Source organism: Melanerpes formicivorus, unplaced genomic scaffold (genome assembly GCF_026170545.1).
Source record: "Melanerpes formicivorus ecotype bairdi unplaced genomic scaffold, bMelFor1.0.p_v2 SCAF_17, whole genome shotgun sequence".
NCBI lineage: Eukaryota > Metazoa > Chordata > Aves > Piciformes > Picidae > Melanerpes > Melanerpes formicivorus.
The window spans coordinates 10426086-10442221 of NW_027142369.1; the positions used below are offsets into that span (position 1 = coordinate 10426086).

The window sequence follows — 16136 nt, forward strand, 5'->3', positions numbered from 1 at the left end:
GGAATTTGGCAAACACAAATACTAATCCTGGGTGGCTTTTCATCATACAAGACAGCCTGAAGGGCTTGCCATGCGGAGCTTCGTCAGTGCACAAAGCTCACAGCCACTTAAGGAGCAGGAGGTTGCTTTATCCTAACCCCACCATTCAACACACCTCTTTCTGCTTCACCGGGCAAGTGAGTGGCAAGAAAAACATTCATGCACTATGTGTCTCAGGGGCTGTTTTGCATGCTGTAACTAACACATCTTTCAACAGTCCTCTTCTAACCTGTAATACTATGATCCTGTTGGAACACGAAGCAGTTGATTTCCCCTGCTTGCTGGATTGTTTTCTCCTTCTCTTTAATTATCAGAAATCATGATGAACAGTAAGATAAGGGCAATCTTAAAACAAATGGACAAAAATGCAATCTCAAGATTCTGTTTTGTTTGGAAAAGAGAAAATAAATGCAAACATACCACACAGACCAATCAACATCACAATACTCACATGGAGGACATAAATAGCATGGAGATACTGGCTTCATGTTAGCACAGGATCAAACCACACCCTGTGGTTGAATACCCAAGTGGGAGCCATTCCAATTACCTAATACAAGATTATTGAGTAGCTGCATTCAATTTTATCAGGCAGGCAAGGCTAGTATTGCTGGCACTTGAAAAGGGATGGAAAGCAAATATTAACCACTCTGCCTGACGCCAGTGACTCTTCCAGCTGTAGCTCTTGCCAAACACACACTTCTGCTAGAAATCTGGAGAACTTGCTTTTGGGACTGGTTACAGAAAGATGGTTAGGATGAGGACCTTTGGTCTTGTTTTGGTTAAACCTCTCCATATTAATGTACAGAAGAATTATACAGTGTGGGCCAGAGTTGACTCATGTGGGCAGCTCTCAGACAAATGTCTCACCTGGCAAAAGTACAAGGCAGTTATTTCAGTGTACACACCTATGCTCACCTTACACCCACCTCAAGCAACAGCTGCTGCCCACTGCAAGCCCTCAGGCTGCCTTCAAGCAGCCACAGCCTCCAAGCAGCTGCAGCCTCAGCTGCAGTATAGCTTATTTTCCTACCCAAATAAATAATCATTATAAAAATAAAGTTAAAAATCACTATGAATCAATAACAAAACTCCATGCCTGCCAATATCTCCCCAGACTATAATGCAGCAGACGCTCTGCTTCCATCCAGTCCACAAAACACACAGCTCAATACAGATGTGCTTCTGGCACCATGGCAGGCAGCTGTATTTCAATTTCCAGGACAAATATGTTTTCTCTCCCAGCTCCTCCCCTATCCTACTGTGCACAAGCACTGATGATTTAATCAAGCTCTCAAATTCTTATCTCTACCACGTGGTTAATTAATACGGATTTTTATTTTTATGAGGATGAATGGATTCTTTGTTAGGCCTTTTTATAGGACTCTAAGTGACCTTGGTTTTCTCTTGCCCTAGTTTTCAAAATGTCACTGACCTAGAATAAAAAAGCTATCACAAAAAAACTGAGAATTTTATTTTCTTTGGGCCAAAACTCACCCAGCCAAAAAGTGGATCTAAGAGAAAAGAGTAAGAACCTGCTAATGTGAAATACCCCAAATCTGTCTCACATAATCCTGTGGTTTTGAGCTAATTTTCAGAACAACTCTTTAGGGAAGAATGACACATAGAAGCAGCATGTCACATGGGGTAGCTGAAAATCAATACATGCTGCTGGACAATGACTGGCTTATCCAGTAATGAGTTATCAACAAGTGCTACAAAACAGACTAATCATTAAGGGCTGGAGCATGGAGGCATGGCAGGGACCACAGCAGTGCTTAACTGCCCCAGGAGAAAGAGGTAGAGAGAGCAGGAGCCATAGTTTTACTTTCCTCTTTCATTTAACAGTGATACAGAAAAGCCAGGCTTAAAATTGACCTCTTTTCTTCTGTTGCTTTTTGTGCTTTCCTTCCTAAGTTGGAGATGGCAACTCACAGACAGGCACAGTCTGCTCCCTCAGCAGGGAATTGTGGAAAGTAAACCATAACAGAGCAGATGTACCCTGTCTGTCCACAGTCATCAAATAACATTACCGAACAGCAGTAGTAACAGGTTTTATTCTGTTGTGAGGATTGATGCATCACTGTCAGTGAACCATGTACAAATGTGTGGCTTTTTTCTTTTAAAAAAATTAATTATATTTGAAACAATTATTTGAAGTCAATGACCACAAGTCTGTCTGTCATCTTGTCATATTTGTTTCACCACATAGAATTACCTCTTTTGTATGATATTTTTATATTGTTCTTTCACCTTTCAGATCAGCTGAGGCTACGCCTACAATAGCAAGCAGTTGAGCTCAACAGGAACAGAGGAGCAAACCAGAAGAGTTGGTGTTTCAGATGTACCATGCTCATCATGTGGGGAAGGAAGAAAGGTTGTGTCAGACTAGCTCTAGCCTGTATGTTCACAGACAGCCATGATACCTTCTTACCTTAAATATTTCAGTTTCATCTAAAATAACCATTTCTACACTCCCTGATGGCTCAGTAAAAGGAGCCAAAGCATGGTCAGCTGGGTTAACTCGAGGAGCTCCTTCAAGACAGTACTGCTAATATGAACTAAACACTGAGAAGGTACATTTTGTAAATGATAGGAACTATTAGAAAAACTGTTAAGTACTCATCAACCCAGGGAGAGAGTGAGCAATTCACCCCTGAGCCCTTTATATAGACCCTTCCAGTCAAGTAACAGAGTTTCATTCTCTGCAAACAGGAAGGTAGGGAAAAGAGTTATTTCTAGCATTTATGTTCACCAGCATGGTGTTAAGCCATTTAAAACAAAAATGGTATTTTTTGACAAGGTTAAGAAGTTCATCCAAAGCCCACTGAAGGTGATGAAAACATTTCTACAGGCATGGACCTTTACAAATCCAAATACTGTATAAATATTAACTCATGAACTGCTGCCATTTCTATCATATTCCTTTCAAGCTCCTTTTCCTCTCGAAAGCAAATTACACAATTTACTGAAAGCACCGGTGCTTTCACACCGAGTTCTGCGCTCCTGGGGGCAGATTTCCTAAGCACTTTTGCTCTTCTGTTGCCAGCATCCTGGAGCAGCTCCGCCTGAATCACCACTGTCTTTACTGCCACAACAGCCCACGAAGTGCTGTACTTGGGGGAACAGACAGAGGCTGCAGGTTAAATGCTCAAAGGAATTAAGTCACACCATTTAGACATCACCATACTTTTAAAGATAAGTTGCATTTCAAACTTTCTAAGGAAAGCAGGGATTTGAACGTGTCTTCCAATACCTTATACAGGTGACTCAGAAGCCATCCCCCTCCTTAAGCATTTTAATGCCAGCCTTTAACCAGTTATGCACCTGACAGTGCCTTTAAATTGATATTTATCTATCAGGAAGACACATTTCTATATCGATATGATCTATTTTTTTCTTCACCAGGCATGTGAAACAGTCAAAAATATCCATGACCGACACCTTTTTTTCAGGCAGTCTCATGTGTCAGTTGCTTCTCCCAATGCCATCAGCCCTGTCACATGCCATGAAGCCATGCTATTAGGGGAACTGCACACCAGCTCCTCGCCCAGGCAGCAGGCAGCATAAACAGGGAATACACTTCAGTTCAGCTCCTGAGGAAGCTTTTTGACTTCGGAAAATCACCTCTGAAAAATCATAAGAAACATTCAATAGATTTTTTGATCATTCTGGTTAAAGGAAAAAAAAAACAAAAGTGTTGCTGTAATAACACACTGGCCCCAACAGATGAATATAGAACTAGAACAAATAAAAACACCTAGCAAAGAATTAGTAGTCTATCTCACCTCTGGATGAACTAAGGGGGTCTCACAGAGATGTACTCCTTTACTCAGAGATAAGTGTTACCTACTACAAGCTGCACAACAAAACACTGTCCATATATATCACCAGATAGTCAATTTCAGTTCAAGAGAAATAATTCATAAAGAATTAGACATAATTGAAAACAACATAATTCATTAGTATAATTAAACACTCTTCAAGAACAGTTTTAGCAGCCACATTCTTACATGATCATCCTTTGGGTTACAGTAATAAACAGTAACATGCACAAGGATTAGTAAGCAGAGCCAAGAATTAGGACCCCTGTAGTTAATTAAACAGTGAAAGAGTAAATACATGTCCCAAACTCTGAGAGCTAAAACACACTTTTGTGTCTGAATTAGCTCAACAGGCACAAAAAGAAAAGGGAGAAAAGAATTCTGCAGAGGCTTAGTGGGAAATGCCACTCATAAGGTCTGTTTACTGTCCTAGGGGAGAAAGTGGAAGGATTCCTGCACAGGAGGGAAAGTGGATGTTGGATCCTCCAACAGATAAACAGATTGACACGCTGAAAGCAGAAAATATTCCCACTCCAGAGAGCCACAAATCCTTTTCAGTTTCTGCTGTGGCCACTCATTCATATGAAGCTACATATTCCCCTTCTGCAATCCCACACTCCTGCTCATCAGCAAAGAATAGTCATACCTATAACAGTTCTCAAAAACATGACTATGAAGCCTCTTTTACCAAAGGAGGGGACCTCATTTCAGGTAGCTGAAAACAATTTTAGACTTCAACAGTGCCTCTTCCACAGCTGAGAGTCTTGCAACACAATGCTGAGAGGGAAGCCATGGGCAAAGGAGATACAGAACAGGGCTCCTATATTAATTCCTCTTGTGCTCATTGCTAGCCAAGCCCCAAGCTCCTGCCTGCTCCTTATGGAGCAAAAGTAACTTCAGGTTTCAAAGATGGTCCACACACCACAAAAAGGCATCTCTGTGGCAAGTATCAAAATATTCACCAAAATGTTTGCAGCAGGCTCAGAAGGAGAAACTTGTCTCTTGAATATTTCCCCATGGGATATATCTGTAGTAAGTCTGGCTTTTCAACACTGCATTTAGGTGGCTGTGCAAGGACAATGCAGGATCTTTCAGGAAGAACAGAAGTTTGGAGTAAAAAGAATTTAGACACAGAATAAAATACGAACAATCCAGACTTGATCTTGCTCCTACCTTTTTCATCTGCACCAATTATTTATGCATATCTCCTGTTATCCTGTGTATTATACAATGTTGGACATGATGTTTGAAGCTATACTCGAACAATCTGAACATCAAATACTAACTAGTTGTACATCCAACTTTAGTAACCCCAAAAGTAAGCTGCTTTTCTTACAGTTATAAGCAGTCATTCCTTGAATCAGATTGTTCATAAATTTCTCCAGGTGAACTTGAAGACTTAAAGCAACCAATGTCTCTGGCCACTTTGCAAATCTCATCCCCAAATCCTATTACTGAAAAAAACCCCAAACTTTTACTGAGTGATTCTATTATTCTCATTTCACCTCTGCTACCACAATCTTCAGGTGGAGTTACTAATGGTTTCTATATGCCATGTGAGGGAATGTGTTCTCCGTGCTTGTTTGACCCAGAACAGATGCTTCAGCATCACAGCTCCTTACACAGGACATGTCTGGACCATTTTTTTGTGTCTTCAACCATTACACCAATTGCCTATGTCACTTCTAAAGGATGCATCTGGGTGTTTTACAACAGTCAGGCACATAACACTTGGCCCCTGGTTTGCAGTGTGTCCATTTCAGCATAACAGGAGCTTAAATTATCACAGCAAAGAAAGATAATTTAGGCAATTCAGTTTTAATAAACATGGCTCTTTTACTGAGATACTGATCAAAACCCTGTACTGTTACTCAAAATATAACCCCCAGGCTGACTTTTAAGAATATAAGACAAAGATTATTTCAAAATAAAATCTTATTGTAAAATCAAATGCAATTTTAATTTGGCACTCTGTGCCTTAAAGCTAGATAATGTTTTCCAAACCCTTTTCCTGACAACTGCCACCTCACTCTTGCTACAAAATGCAGAGTTTGACTGGCACAACAAATGTGTGTCTGACAAGCTGAGCTTGGTACAACATTCAGACTAGCTCCTGTCTGCTAGGAGTTTTTTTTGCTTGCTCTCCTCAAAACATAATACTGAAGCAAAATGGATGAAAATTCACCATTAAAGATGTTTGGCTTTAGACTACTGTTAACACTCACTCATCAAAACACATGGCTTCAATGACAATATTAGTGCAACTACACATTCTAAAAGTGACTTGGCAGAATATTCCACTGCACCATCTGGTTTAGAGATATTTTCTCTCAACTAAACACCACAGTAATTTCATTGCAAGTGAGCAAAAAGGAAATAGCTCTGTGAAAACATGACTTAAACACACTGAACACAAGCTGTCCAGCAGTGTTAGTCCTGCTGCCCAGACTAGCCTCCTTGATAACCTCCATCAATATTTACATGGATATGTTCAGAAGAAAATCAGCCTTCCCAGGAAATTCTGATAGATGCAAATTCAACACACAATTAAGGAAAAGCCATAAAGCCTATCTGAGAGGCCACTCTGATTCACTCATTATCACTTAACTGACCACATAGCTGCCATTAAATTGGAACAATTAAAAATCACCCAGCGAGTGCCTCCAAGTTGTAACTCATTACAAGCAGGAATGAAAGGTTCTGACCTGCAATAAATAATCTTTAGAAGCCACAAAAATTTTCAGCTTGTTTTGGCCACAAGCTATCTTTCTACACTTACAGGGGACACAGCAGTGTGAACATAAACCCAAATAAAATAAACTAAAAGAGTATTGTAGTTAATAGCTCTGTTAAGACAGTTTAATGCCACCACCTAACTATTGGTAAATTGAAAACACAGAAGATAATGAAATGGCATGACTTGTTTCATGCTGGCAATTCCCTTGAAGACAGTTTACAGTAGCATGTACTCTGAGTAACCAAACATATGAACCAGTGAGCAAATCTGCACCAAAAAAGGAAACATCTGAAGATACCATGAGAAAGTACTATGAGAGCCATTCTTTCATTCCACTGCTGAAGTGTCCCTCATGGAACACAGAAACATCTGCAAAGAAACACAAATGTGAACTCCACTGATCCTAACACCAGTTTTAACAGGTTTCTCAGAATTCCCTTCAACTTGTACACAGTCACAGATTTTTGCCAAAAGGTCTACATTAAAAAGGAACAGAAAACTACAGTAACTTACCTTGCAGCGACAGATGCAGATCGTCTATTTCGGAGGAAGCCTGCTCCTCTGTTGAGGGAGATGACTGCTTTGATGCCATATTAAATTCAGTGGAGAATCTTTAACCAATTTCCAAACTGAAATTACAAACAAACAATACACACACATGAGGGGGGGAGGGGGGAAGGAAAAAAAATAGGAGAAGAAAATCAGTACACAAAAACTGATAATGCTCAAGTGTGTGGCAGTGAGTTTTGGTCTGAGTTTCTTCCCTTGCTCTTGCCCTAGCCTAGACAGAACAAAGCCACTGTTCCTACTGCATAAATCCAAGCTTGAGTCCCTTGACTCTTTCCTGACAGTGGGCAGCAGTACTCCACAAGACAAACTATGGATTCCAGTGTGTCTTACCATGAAAATAACAGTGCTAAGATTAGAAAATTTTGAAAACTGTTGCTTTATTTGGGAAAGCCAGGGTAACAAAGGCTTATAGTGCCTTCCGCAGATTTGCTGCTGCCAAACCTCATTTAAAAATTTTTTTGTACTTTACAGATCTCTCTTCCTGTCCAGATAAGTGTTGCAGAATGGAAACCATTTAGGCTGAATCTGCAAAGATTAAGTGAAGTGAAAACCCAGTATTTATCCTACGAGAATAATCACAACTGCCGTCTCTGTCTGGCATTTGTGTTTACTCCTCAATGCCCATGAAGGACTTTCTCTTTCCAACTCCTCCGTTTTCCTCTCCCTGGATTCCTCCTCTATCTCTAATGCAACATCAGTAAATGATACACTATATCTTTGAAATGTAAACCCGTTTCTGTTGCTGCAGTAGTTATTTTGTTCAATTTGCCACTGTAGGAAAAATCTGATATTGAGACACTGACGAAGTTTTATCAAGAACTTGAACAGACTCAAAAATAAATAAATTGAAAATTAAATAATGTCTCACCTTAAACAAGCCTTCTTACTTAAATAACAGTAATCTTTTCATCAGAACTACTAGGATTTACACATCACATATTAATAACTCATCCACCAAGTGTATGTCAAAACAAAGGGCGTGAATAGATGAGTAAGGAAATACAACACTAAAGAATGCAGGGAAAAATTCACATGCAATCCCTGACTGATATGAATCACAAGGCAGCCTTTGTTTACTCTACTATATACTATTTTTCCTCACTCCCTGTCTCATTCTGCACGTGTTTAATGAGGAGCTATTCAATATTTTGTTTTCCTCACCCTGAACAATGTGTGTCCTTGTGCTTTATCCAAGAGCTGCTCTGATGATGTGATTATTAAGTTCCTCACAAGATTTTCTATGGCTCTCATCACCCCAGCATTCAAATGCTTCACAAATATCAATCAATTCACATCTCCAGCATCTATGTGAGATCAGGGGTTACTGCCCACATTTAGAATCACAGAATAGTTTGAGGTGGGAGGGACATTTAAAGATCATCTAGTCCACCCCACCCTCTCCCTGGAGGACATCATTTTACCAATGACAAGCAAAGGCACAGAAAGAACCAAAGGGTAAAAAATTATGCTAAGTTGACTCTGGTTCCAGAGAAGTAGTATTCATTCACATGGCTAAAGCATCGATTTCACCTGCTGCAATGAGCAAAGTGAGTATGCAGCATTTCTGCAAGTCACCAACAACTCCAAGCTAGAACTCAAGGCACTAGACCCAAGAAAGGTGAGTTTACTTGCTAGAGCAAGTAAAGATGAGACCTATCTAGATAGTCAGAGAAAAGGAAAAAATATTTTCCCAGAGTTTGGCTTGCTTAGTTCAACAAAAACAGAAGGAAAAGTAGTACCTGATCTTTGGCAGGCACAAGAACAAGATGATATAAATAAGTAATGCCTTGAGGTTAGGACAGAAACCAGAAAATTTCTACATACCCGGTTCTAACAAAGCCTCTCAACACAGACAACTGGCACAAAGGCATGATGCAATTTTAAGATTGGAAGTGTTCAGAAATAAACATAAGGTAGTTGCCTTTAATAAAAGGACACTTGGACATCCAACCCTGGAGAGATCTCAGAAATCCTTTGTTCTCAAGCTAGAAGTACAAGTCTCAAGTCAAAGAAAAAACAACAATCACAGGTAGCTACAAGTGATAAAAATAGTGTTTTAAGTGCTCGGTCTAACACCTCCCAGGACCTGAGTGAGGACAAAAGCTGACCAAGAAATATCCCAGCAGTACTGCCCAAGGCAATAAAATAGTTCCTGTAAAACTCCTTCCCTTTTCTCTCAAGCAATGGAAACACAAAGACTAAAAAAGCAGTATGTTAGATGGTCTTAGTATCTTTGGGGTAACATTCCAGGCTCCCAGGATAGAGTGAGTTAGCTGCATTCTCTCCACCCCAAATTTTTCAGCGTTCAGCTGGATACTTTCAGAGTTACTGAAGAAACAGTAAATACTTGGCAACAATGAATCCACAGAAGAAATCAACCAGACTGTCTGAATATGGAGCTAACTCAAATTGAGTGTGCATGTAAAGGAAGAGGGATAAGACTAGAAGCACACATGTAGACACCCATCATTGCCATATCAGCATAACCTACAGGCATGACATCTCCAAAATTATGCCTGTTCCTGTGGGTCTATGGCATGCACTCAACATCATAGGTAATGGATGCTCTTTTTAACATGAGTGCACTCTTTAATTAATACTATTTATTTTAAACTAAGCTGTTTAAGGATTTTCTTTAAAGGGCACAAAAGCAGCACAAAACCCCTAAATGGTGAAAACATACACATCTATTTGATTTTAATGCACCCAGATTTGAGATGGTGACACAGGTGGAGCCAAGTCATATTCACCTAATTTACATGATGATAAAATCATTGGGAGCATAATCCAGAGAAAGGGAGTAAGATTTGGCATTAAAATTCCTCTATAATAACAAGAAAATATGGAAGAGCCACAAACAGCATTAATGGAAGTGCCATAAACAAAATAAAATAATTTTTTCCACAATTCTGTGACTGCTCCTCCTCTGTCCCACCCCTTGCCAGCTACGACACAAAGGACATACTGCCTCCTTCTATGTGCTTGTGCTGCACTTAAAGCAGAAAGTATGCTGAGCTTTAAAACATTAATTATAATTAAGTTAATTAGTTTAAATTATGGCACTTCATCATAGAACACATATAAGTTTTGAAAAGCCTATGGTTCTGTTTTCTTTTAAGGTCAAATTAAGGATTCCTTCCCCAAAGGAAAAGATTATTTTTATTTTATTTTTTTTTTAAGACACAGAAACCAACTCAAGAAACCCACACTGTGGGACATAAAAACGTGCAGCTAATACAAGGTAAATTAATGCTAAAGCTTTTATGTCCCTAATTCCCTCTGTCCACCATCCAACACAGCACAAACATTTGCTTCTGCCTGATTCCTGCCCTACCCAACAGCAGACTCCACAGCTGCTTTGAAAGGAAGAGGCACGCATACACACACACTTGGAGAACATACCTGTGAGGATTAGCATTCTTTAAAAGCTACAAGGTACAGATTGTCTGAGATGGGATTATATAGGGACAATATGCAAAACCCTTTGCCCTCCCTCCCCTCTCCCCAGTTTCATTCAAATAAAGCATATGAAGTGTAACTGTATCATATCAGCCTCTGAAGTCTAAACTCTATCTGTAAGATTGCTTAGCAATGCCTTACACAGGCATTAGGAATGATCATCTTATCTACTTCATATTTAAGTTGATTATTTTGTTTTGTAACAACTCAATGAACCTGCAGAGCTAAGCCAAATCCTTCATTTCCATGAAAGGCTGGAGAACTATGAAATACATATCCATAGTGATGAAAAGAAATCAAGTGCTTTCAAATGACATGATACCTTTTCAGCAGGGCTAAGAACCAAAGGTGAAGAGAATGACCTCGTCTTTCCTACTTTCTGGAGAGTCTGGCAATAATACAGGAAAGCACTTAACCACTGATACCTTGGGATAACCTGTGAAATAACCCCTGAGGTACCACAGACCCAGGAGAGAGGTCCAGAATGCTGGGACCTTGTTTCCAAGGGATTTGTTTCCTGTCAATTAACTTATGTGAATTGTACTAGAGCTGTGCTGTGGGCTCATCTTTCCTCATCATGGGGAAGGCACACAACAAAGGTGCATTATAGATGCCCTCAAGAGAAAAGCTTTCCACCGGTGTTATCCACCTCAGCTCAACTTCTGGCTGAAATGGTTCAATCATCACCAAAAGCTTTTCCTGTGATAAGAGGAACTACAACTACGTGAAGGGTGGTTGTAGCCAGGAGGAGGTTGGTCTCTTCTCCCAGGCAACCAGCAACAGAACAAGAGGACACAGTCTCAAGCTGTGCCAGGGGAAGTTTAGGCTCGAGGTGAGGAGAAAGTTCTTCACAGAGAGTTGTTAGCCATTGGAATGGGCTGCCCAGGGAGGTGGTGGAGTCACTGTCCCTGGAGGTGTTCAAGAAGGGACTGGACGTGGTACTTGGTGCCATGGTCTAGTAGTCATGAGGTCTTGGGTGACAGATTGGACTTGATCTTTGAGGTCTTTTCCAACCTTGTTGATTCTATGATTCTATTCTAAGACCAGTCATAAGACTCAAATCCACAATCTCCTCTAGTGGGTATTGTTAGAGTATTTCTTCCCTTCTCTCTCCAGCTGTTCCCACAATGGGCATGTAAACATATAGGGAGAAATCACATCAGCATAGTCTTATCACTTAACTTCAACATAACTTCCTTGGAATCTCTCTTCCTTTACAAATTCATTTGAAATTAGCCAGAAGACTAAAAAAGTTATGGGGTACTAACACTCAGACATAGGCACACTGACAGAGAGAAACCTAAGAGCAGTTAGCAGACTGGAAATCTCAAGGATCTAATCTGAAAATAATAATTTCAGATATTTTATCATGACAACAGACAGCACTGATTTAACTACCACATCTCCAGTGAGACTGAAGTCCCAAAGGAACCTAAGAGATGGTCTTGCTAAGCAGGGTCTTTATAAGGACATTCTTGTCTCAGGGGAGGTGGGGGAGGAGAGAAGTTTCAGATGGATTTGGAGGATTCATTAGCAAAGATATCAAAGCCTTAAAGTTACAGTTAGGGGTTATTTGCAAAACTTTTCAGTTGCTCCAAATATGAAAAAAAATGCAGTTATACAGTGTGTTCCTCTACAGTGAAACTGCTGCCACTTTCAAAATAACCAATGTAACTACAGTTCAAATATAAAATACATATTCCATTAATTTAGGGTACTTCTAGGAAACAGCTGTGCACACTGATTAGGAGGCAAGATAAACAAGTTGGTGTGATTTCCATACAGTGGCAGCTAAGGCCATTTGCAGCCTCCAAGTTTACAGATACCTCCTGCATGCCTCTACACTGTGCCACTGCCTGCTGCACAGATGTGCCCTCAGATCCCTCTCCATGAGCCAACCTTGAAAAATCATACAGCAGCAAATTAGCTCAGGCGTGCACTTCTTAAAGCTGAAAGCAGCAGACACTTTGCAAACAAGCCCAGCTAGAGGAAGGTGAATATTATAACCCACTGTGAGTAAATCCCTGCATCACTGGTTTTGCCTTTGTAGACCCATGCCCCATATTTTCCCAATTATGCTGGCTGCATGATCTCCACTGGTGTTGCAATAGGAATCACAGGCATCTTTGCATGGCATCACCAAATGCTTGTTTTTACTTTTCCTTCTTTGAAGTGCCACTGATTATTTATGACCCACTTGGGACTCGTAAGACTTTCCTTCCATAGAGGCCTCTACATGTAAACTGAAGTCTGTTCCTAGCAACGGATTATTACTCATGTGCTCAGTGGAGCCAACACCATGAACAGAAACGGCAGATTTTTATCTGTGGTGAAATAGTCCAAAGGAAGTAGAGCTCCACAATGCAGACTGACTGAAGACTCTTTTCTTTCTTTGTTATTAACAGAACAATTGTTATTTTGCCTTTAGAGGGAAGCAGCAACATTTGGAAGTGCAAGTCTGAGACAGCACTGTAGCACTTTGTAATGTAGTCACAGGTTCCCTAAAATTGTTGTGATCTGAATCATGATAAAGAATTATCAATGAGTTGGTTTGATTCTTTGCTTTTTTACAATATTTTCTTTTCCCCTCACCTCTGATGTACTCACACCTGTTAATTCAGAGAAGTTCACACACGGTCATGCTTCATTCATCCTTTCTTCTCAACACTTCATTTACTGAGTTTCACCATTTTTTCACCCATTGTTGGGGCTGAGGAAAAAGATCTACTCAAAGCATACATTTTCCAAGATCTTTGCCCTAAAACTCTCTCTTTTCTTAAGGTGCTATGGCAGACTGAAGTTCATCCCTTCCACATTTAAAATGCTTGTCCATAGTACTCTTACAGCCAGTCTCAAATTGTATACATGTCCACAACTGGAATGGGATTACACAGCAAATATACTGATCCCCTTCCCTTCAAAGCAAGAACCTCAGGCAGCAAAATTCAGGGTAGCACCACTGACTGATCTACCTTGACTTCCCAACTTGACAAGCTAACAACTCCTGTTTGGAAGAAGAAAAGTATTTTTCATCATCCAGTAAGCAATAATGACATAGTCTCTGATGACACAGTCTCTGAACTTTCCTTGAGGGAAAAAAAGGACTACCATTAGACTTCCACCACTTTGAAGGTGTTAGGGAAAAGAGGTTATAGCCTTCTGATCCTACATAATACCCTACCACAGTCAGATGGGTATCAGGCAGTATTCTGTTAAGTGGTATTACAGCATGTGGCATTAGGAAGACCCTGCACCACCTGGGATAATGCTGAAACAAGTCTGGCCATAGTGCTGGATGATAGGTTGGACTCAATGATCTCAAAGGTCTTTTCCAACCTGGTTAGTTCTATTCTATTCTATCCCTAAGGTATCAGTAGCTGGAAATGAAGGAACTGGAAAAGGAAAAGCTTTGGAAAGCCTGAACAACTCTGCTCATGAAGAGCCAAGCCCAGAAATCATTAGATCTGCAAGATGTACAGAGATGGGAAAAAAAGCTACATCCCATTGCCACACAAATAGTCTTGCCTCACGTCAGCTGACACACTGAAGCTATATGCACAAGTAAGGACTCCACTAAAGAGTAAGAGCTGCAACACCAAGACGTTTCTTGTTAGTTTATTTATGACAACCAGCAGCAGTACATTTTTGTTATCCAGGGACTTCCCAGTGATCTATTTATAGATTTTGAAAACGTGCCAGGACAAGCATATGAGTATACAAAAGCCACACCACATTTTTAGGCCAGCAAATGTTGCTGGCTTGTCTTTGATTTACACACCAGTAATACTTCCTGCCACAGAACACAATGGATCTTCTCATTGCCTTAATCAATTTAAAAATGTGGTTAAAAAAGTGTCTTTCTTGACCTTTTCTTTTTTGGGGGGTTAGTAATATATCAATCATCCTGGTACAATTACACAGTTTGAAAACTGCATTAATTCTATGCTGTTGTTAACACACACAGAGAGAAATGTTTTTATTATCAGAACTGCACCTTTTGTTCACACATGGACAAAAGCAGACCTGTGGAGGTGCATGATGCATTTGCTTGCCCTCAGAGTAAGAAGCTGTCCCACACTAAGCTACTCCCAAGGGAAAATGCAGTATGAAAGCAGACTTACTAAGGTTGGAGAAAACATTCCATTTTCAACTGGTTTCCAAGTTTTCCCACATCATTAATAAAAACAAGAATCACTCAGAACTCAAAAATCACAGTTGTTAATGTAAAAATTAAGAGCAACAAATGCCTGGGGGTCCTTTGGTCACCCTAGGGTACACTGCTATGGAAAAAGACAGAAATACTACAGTGACTTCATGGCTCCACCGAAATCAAGGGTATGGGTGACAATTCAATCTTCAAAACAGAGACCACAAGCCCATTCCAGCCCAAATCTACATGTGCAATACCTAGAAGCATCCAATTCTGTACAAAAAGACTTCTCATTTTACAGGATGTTGTTGCAAGGCCAAAACAGAAAAGCCTTTCCAAAGCAGGGGCCGTTCCATGCTTCCCTGCTGCCTGGCATCCCAGCAGTGCTGCAGCCCCAAGGCCGCTTCTCACAGATAACAGGGCTGCAGGGAGAGGTTATCATAAGAACAACAGGAGAAGCACAGGCTGGTGCAAGATCTGTACTGTACCTCCAGTGCATAAACACAACCTCTTCCTACCCTCTCAGTTAAGGAGGAAAGCACGCAACACGATGACAATAGCTATCCTTTCACTCTTAAGAGCCCTTCTCCATTTTCACATGAAAACTGCCTCTATATGGTCCCCCTTGCCCCAGCTATAAGGGCTCAGGCAAGACAGGTGGTCAGGCACAGCACTGAGTAGCCATGTTCTGGCTGGCTTCTTTCTCAGCAAAGGGAAGGGTGCAGCATGGCCACAGCTGCCCCAGTGCTGCAGGCCACAAACAGACCTCTGACCTATAGGCATGCAGTTCCCATCATAAAAGTGAAGGGCTGTACACAGTTATTCATACATTTCCTCAAAGCTCATCAAACCCCTTCCTCAGTGCTTCCTGGGCCAGAGTCAGCTTTTACCATTGAGAAGAAGGGAAGGGGGCAGGAATTGCCTGCAATCAGAACAAGCTTAATGCTCACCCAAGGGAAAAAAACAGACAACACTGCCTGCTTTAACCAAGCAAGAAGCACTGCAAGAAGTTCTTTCATTTTATTTTCCAAATGTTTCTGCCTTTCCCCTGGACTGCACCTGAAATTCTTTGGTTAGTGTTTTAATAGAGACTCACAGCCAGCTTCCCGTTAACACTGGCACCACTTTGCATGGGGTAAAAGGTATTTAAAAGAGCAGAATACAATAACTACACCTGCTTCAAATTAATGACATGATATTAATGAGAATTGGGGTCCTAGTAATATTTTGCCCTTGAAGGAATACAAATGTTTCTGTTCCATGTCCTCTTAATCCCCTTTTGCCCCAAATAAAGGCAATAGTCAAATGGTTAACAGACTATTCTGTTGAGTAAAGCTCGCCTAAGCAATAAAAGGCC

General features: G+C 40.5%; 1 protein-coding gene across 4 annotated transcripts in view; it reads right to left on the reverse strand.

Annotated features, from left to right (window-relative positions):
• LOC137446378 (nesprin-2-like) overlaps nucleotides 1-16136 on the reverse strand; it is a 190285-nt gene that overhangs the window by 164569 nt on the left and 9580 nt on the right. For all 4 annotated transcript variants that reach the window (XM_068148919.1, XM_068148917.1, XM_068148916.1 and 1 more), the window contains exon 2: nucleotides 7114-7229. In XM_068148919.1, coding sequence (XP_068005020.1) covers nucleotides 7114-7192 — 79 coding nt within the window. In that variant the 5' untranslated portion in view covers nucleotides 7193-7229. The remainder of the gene's footprint in view (nucleotides 1-7113; nucleotides 7230-16136) is intronic.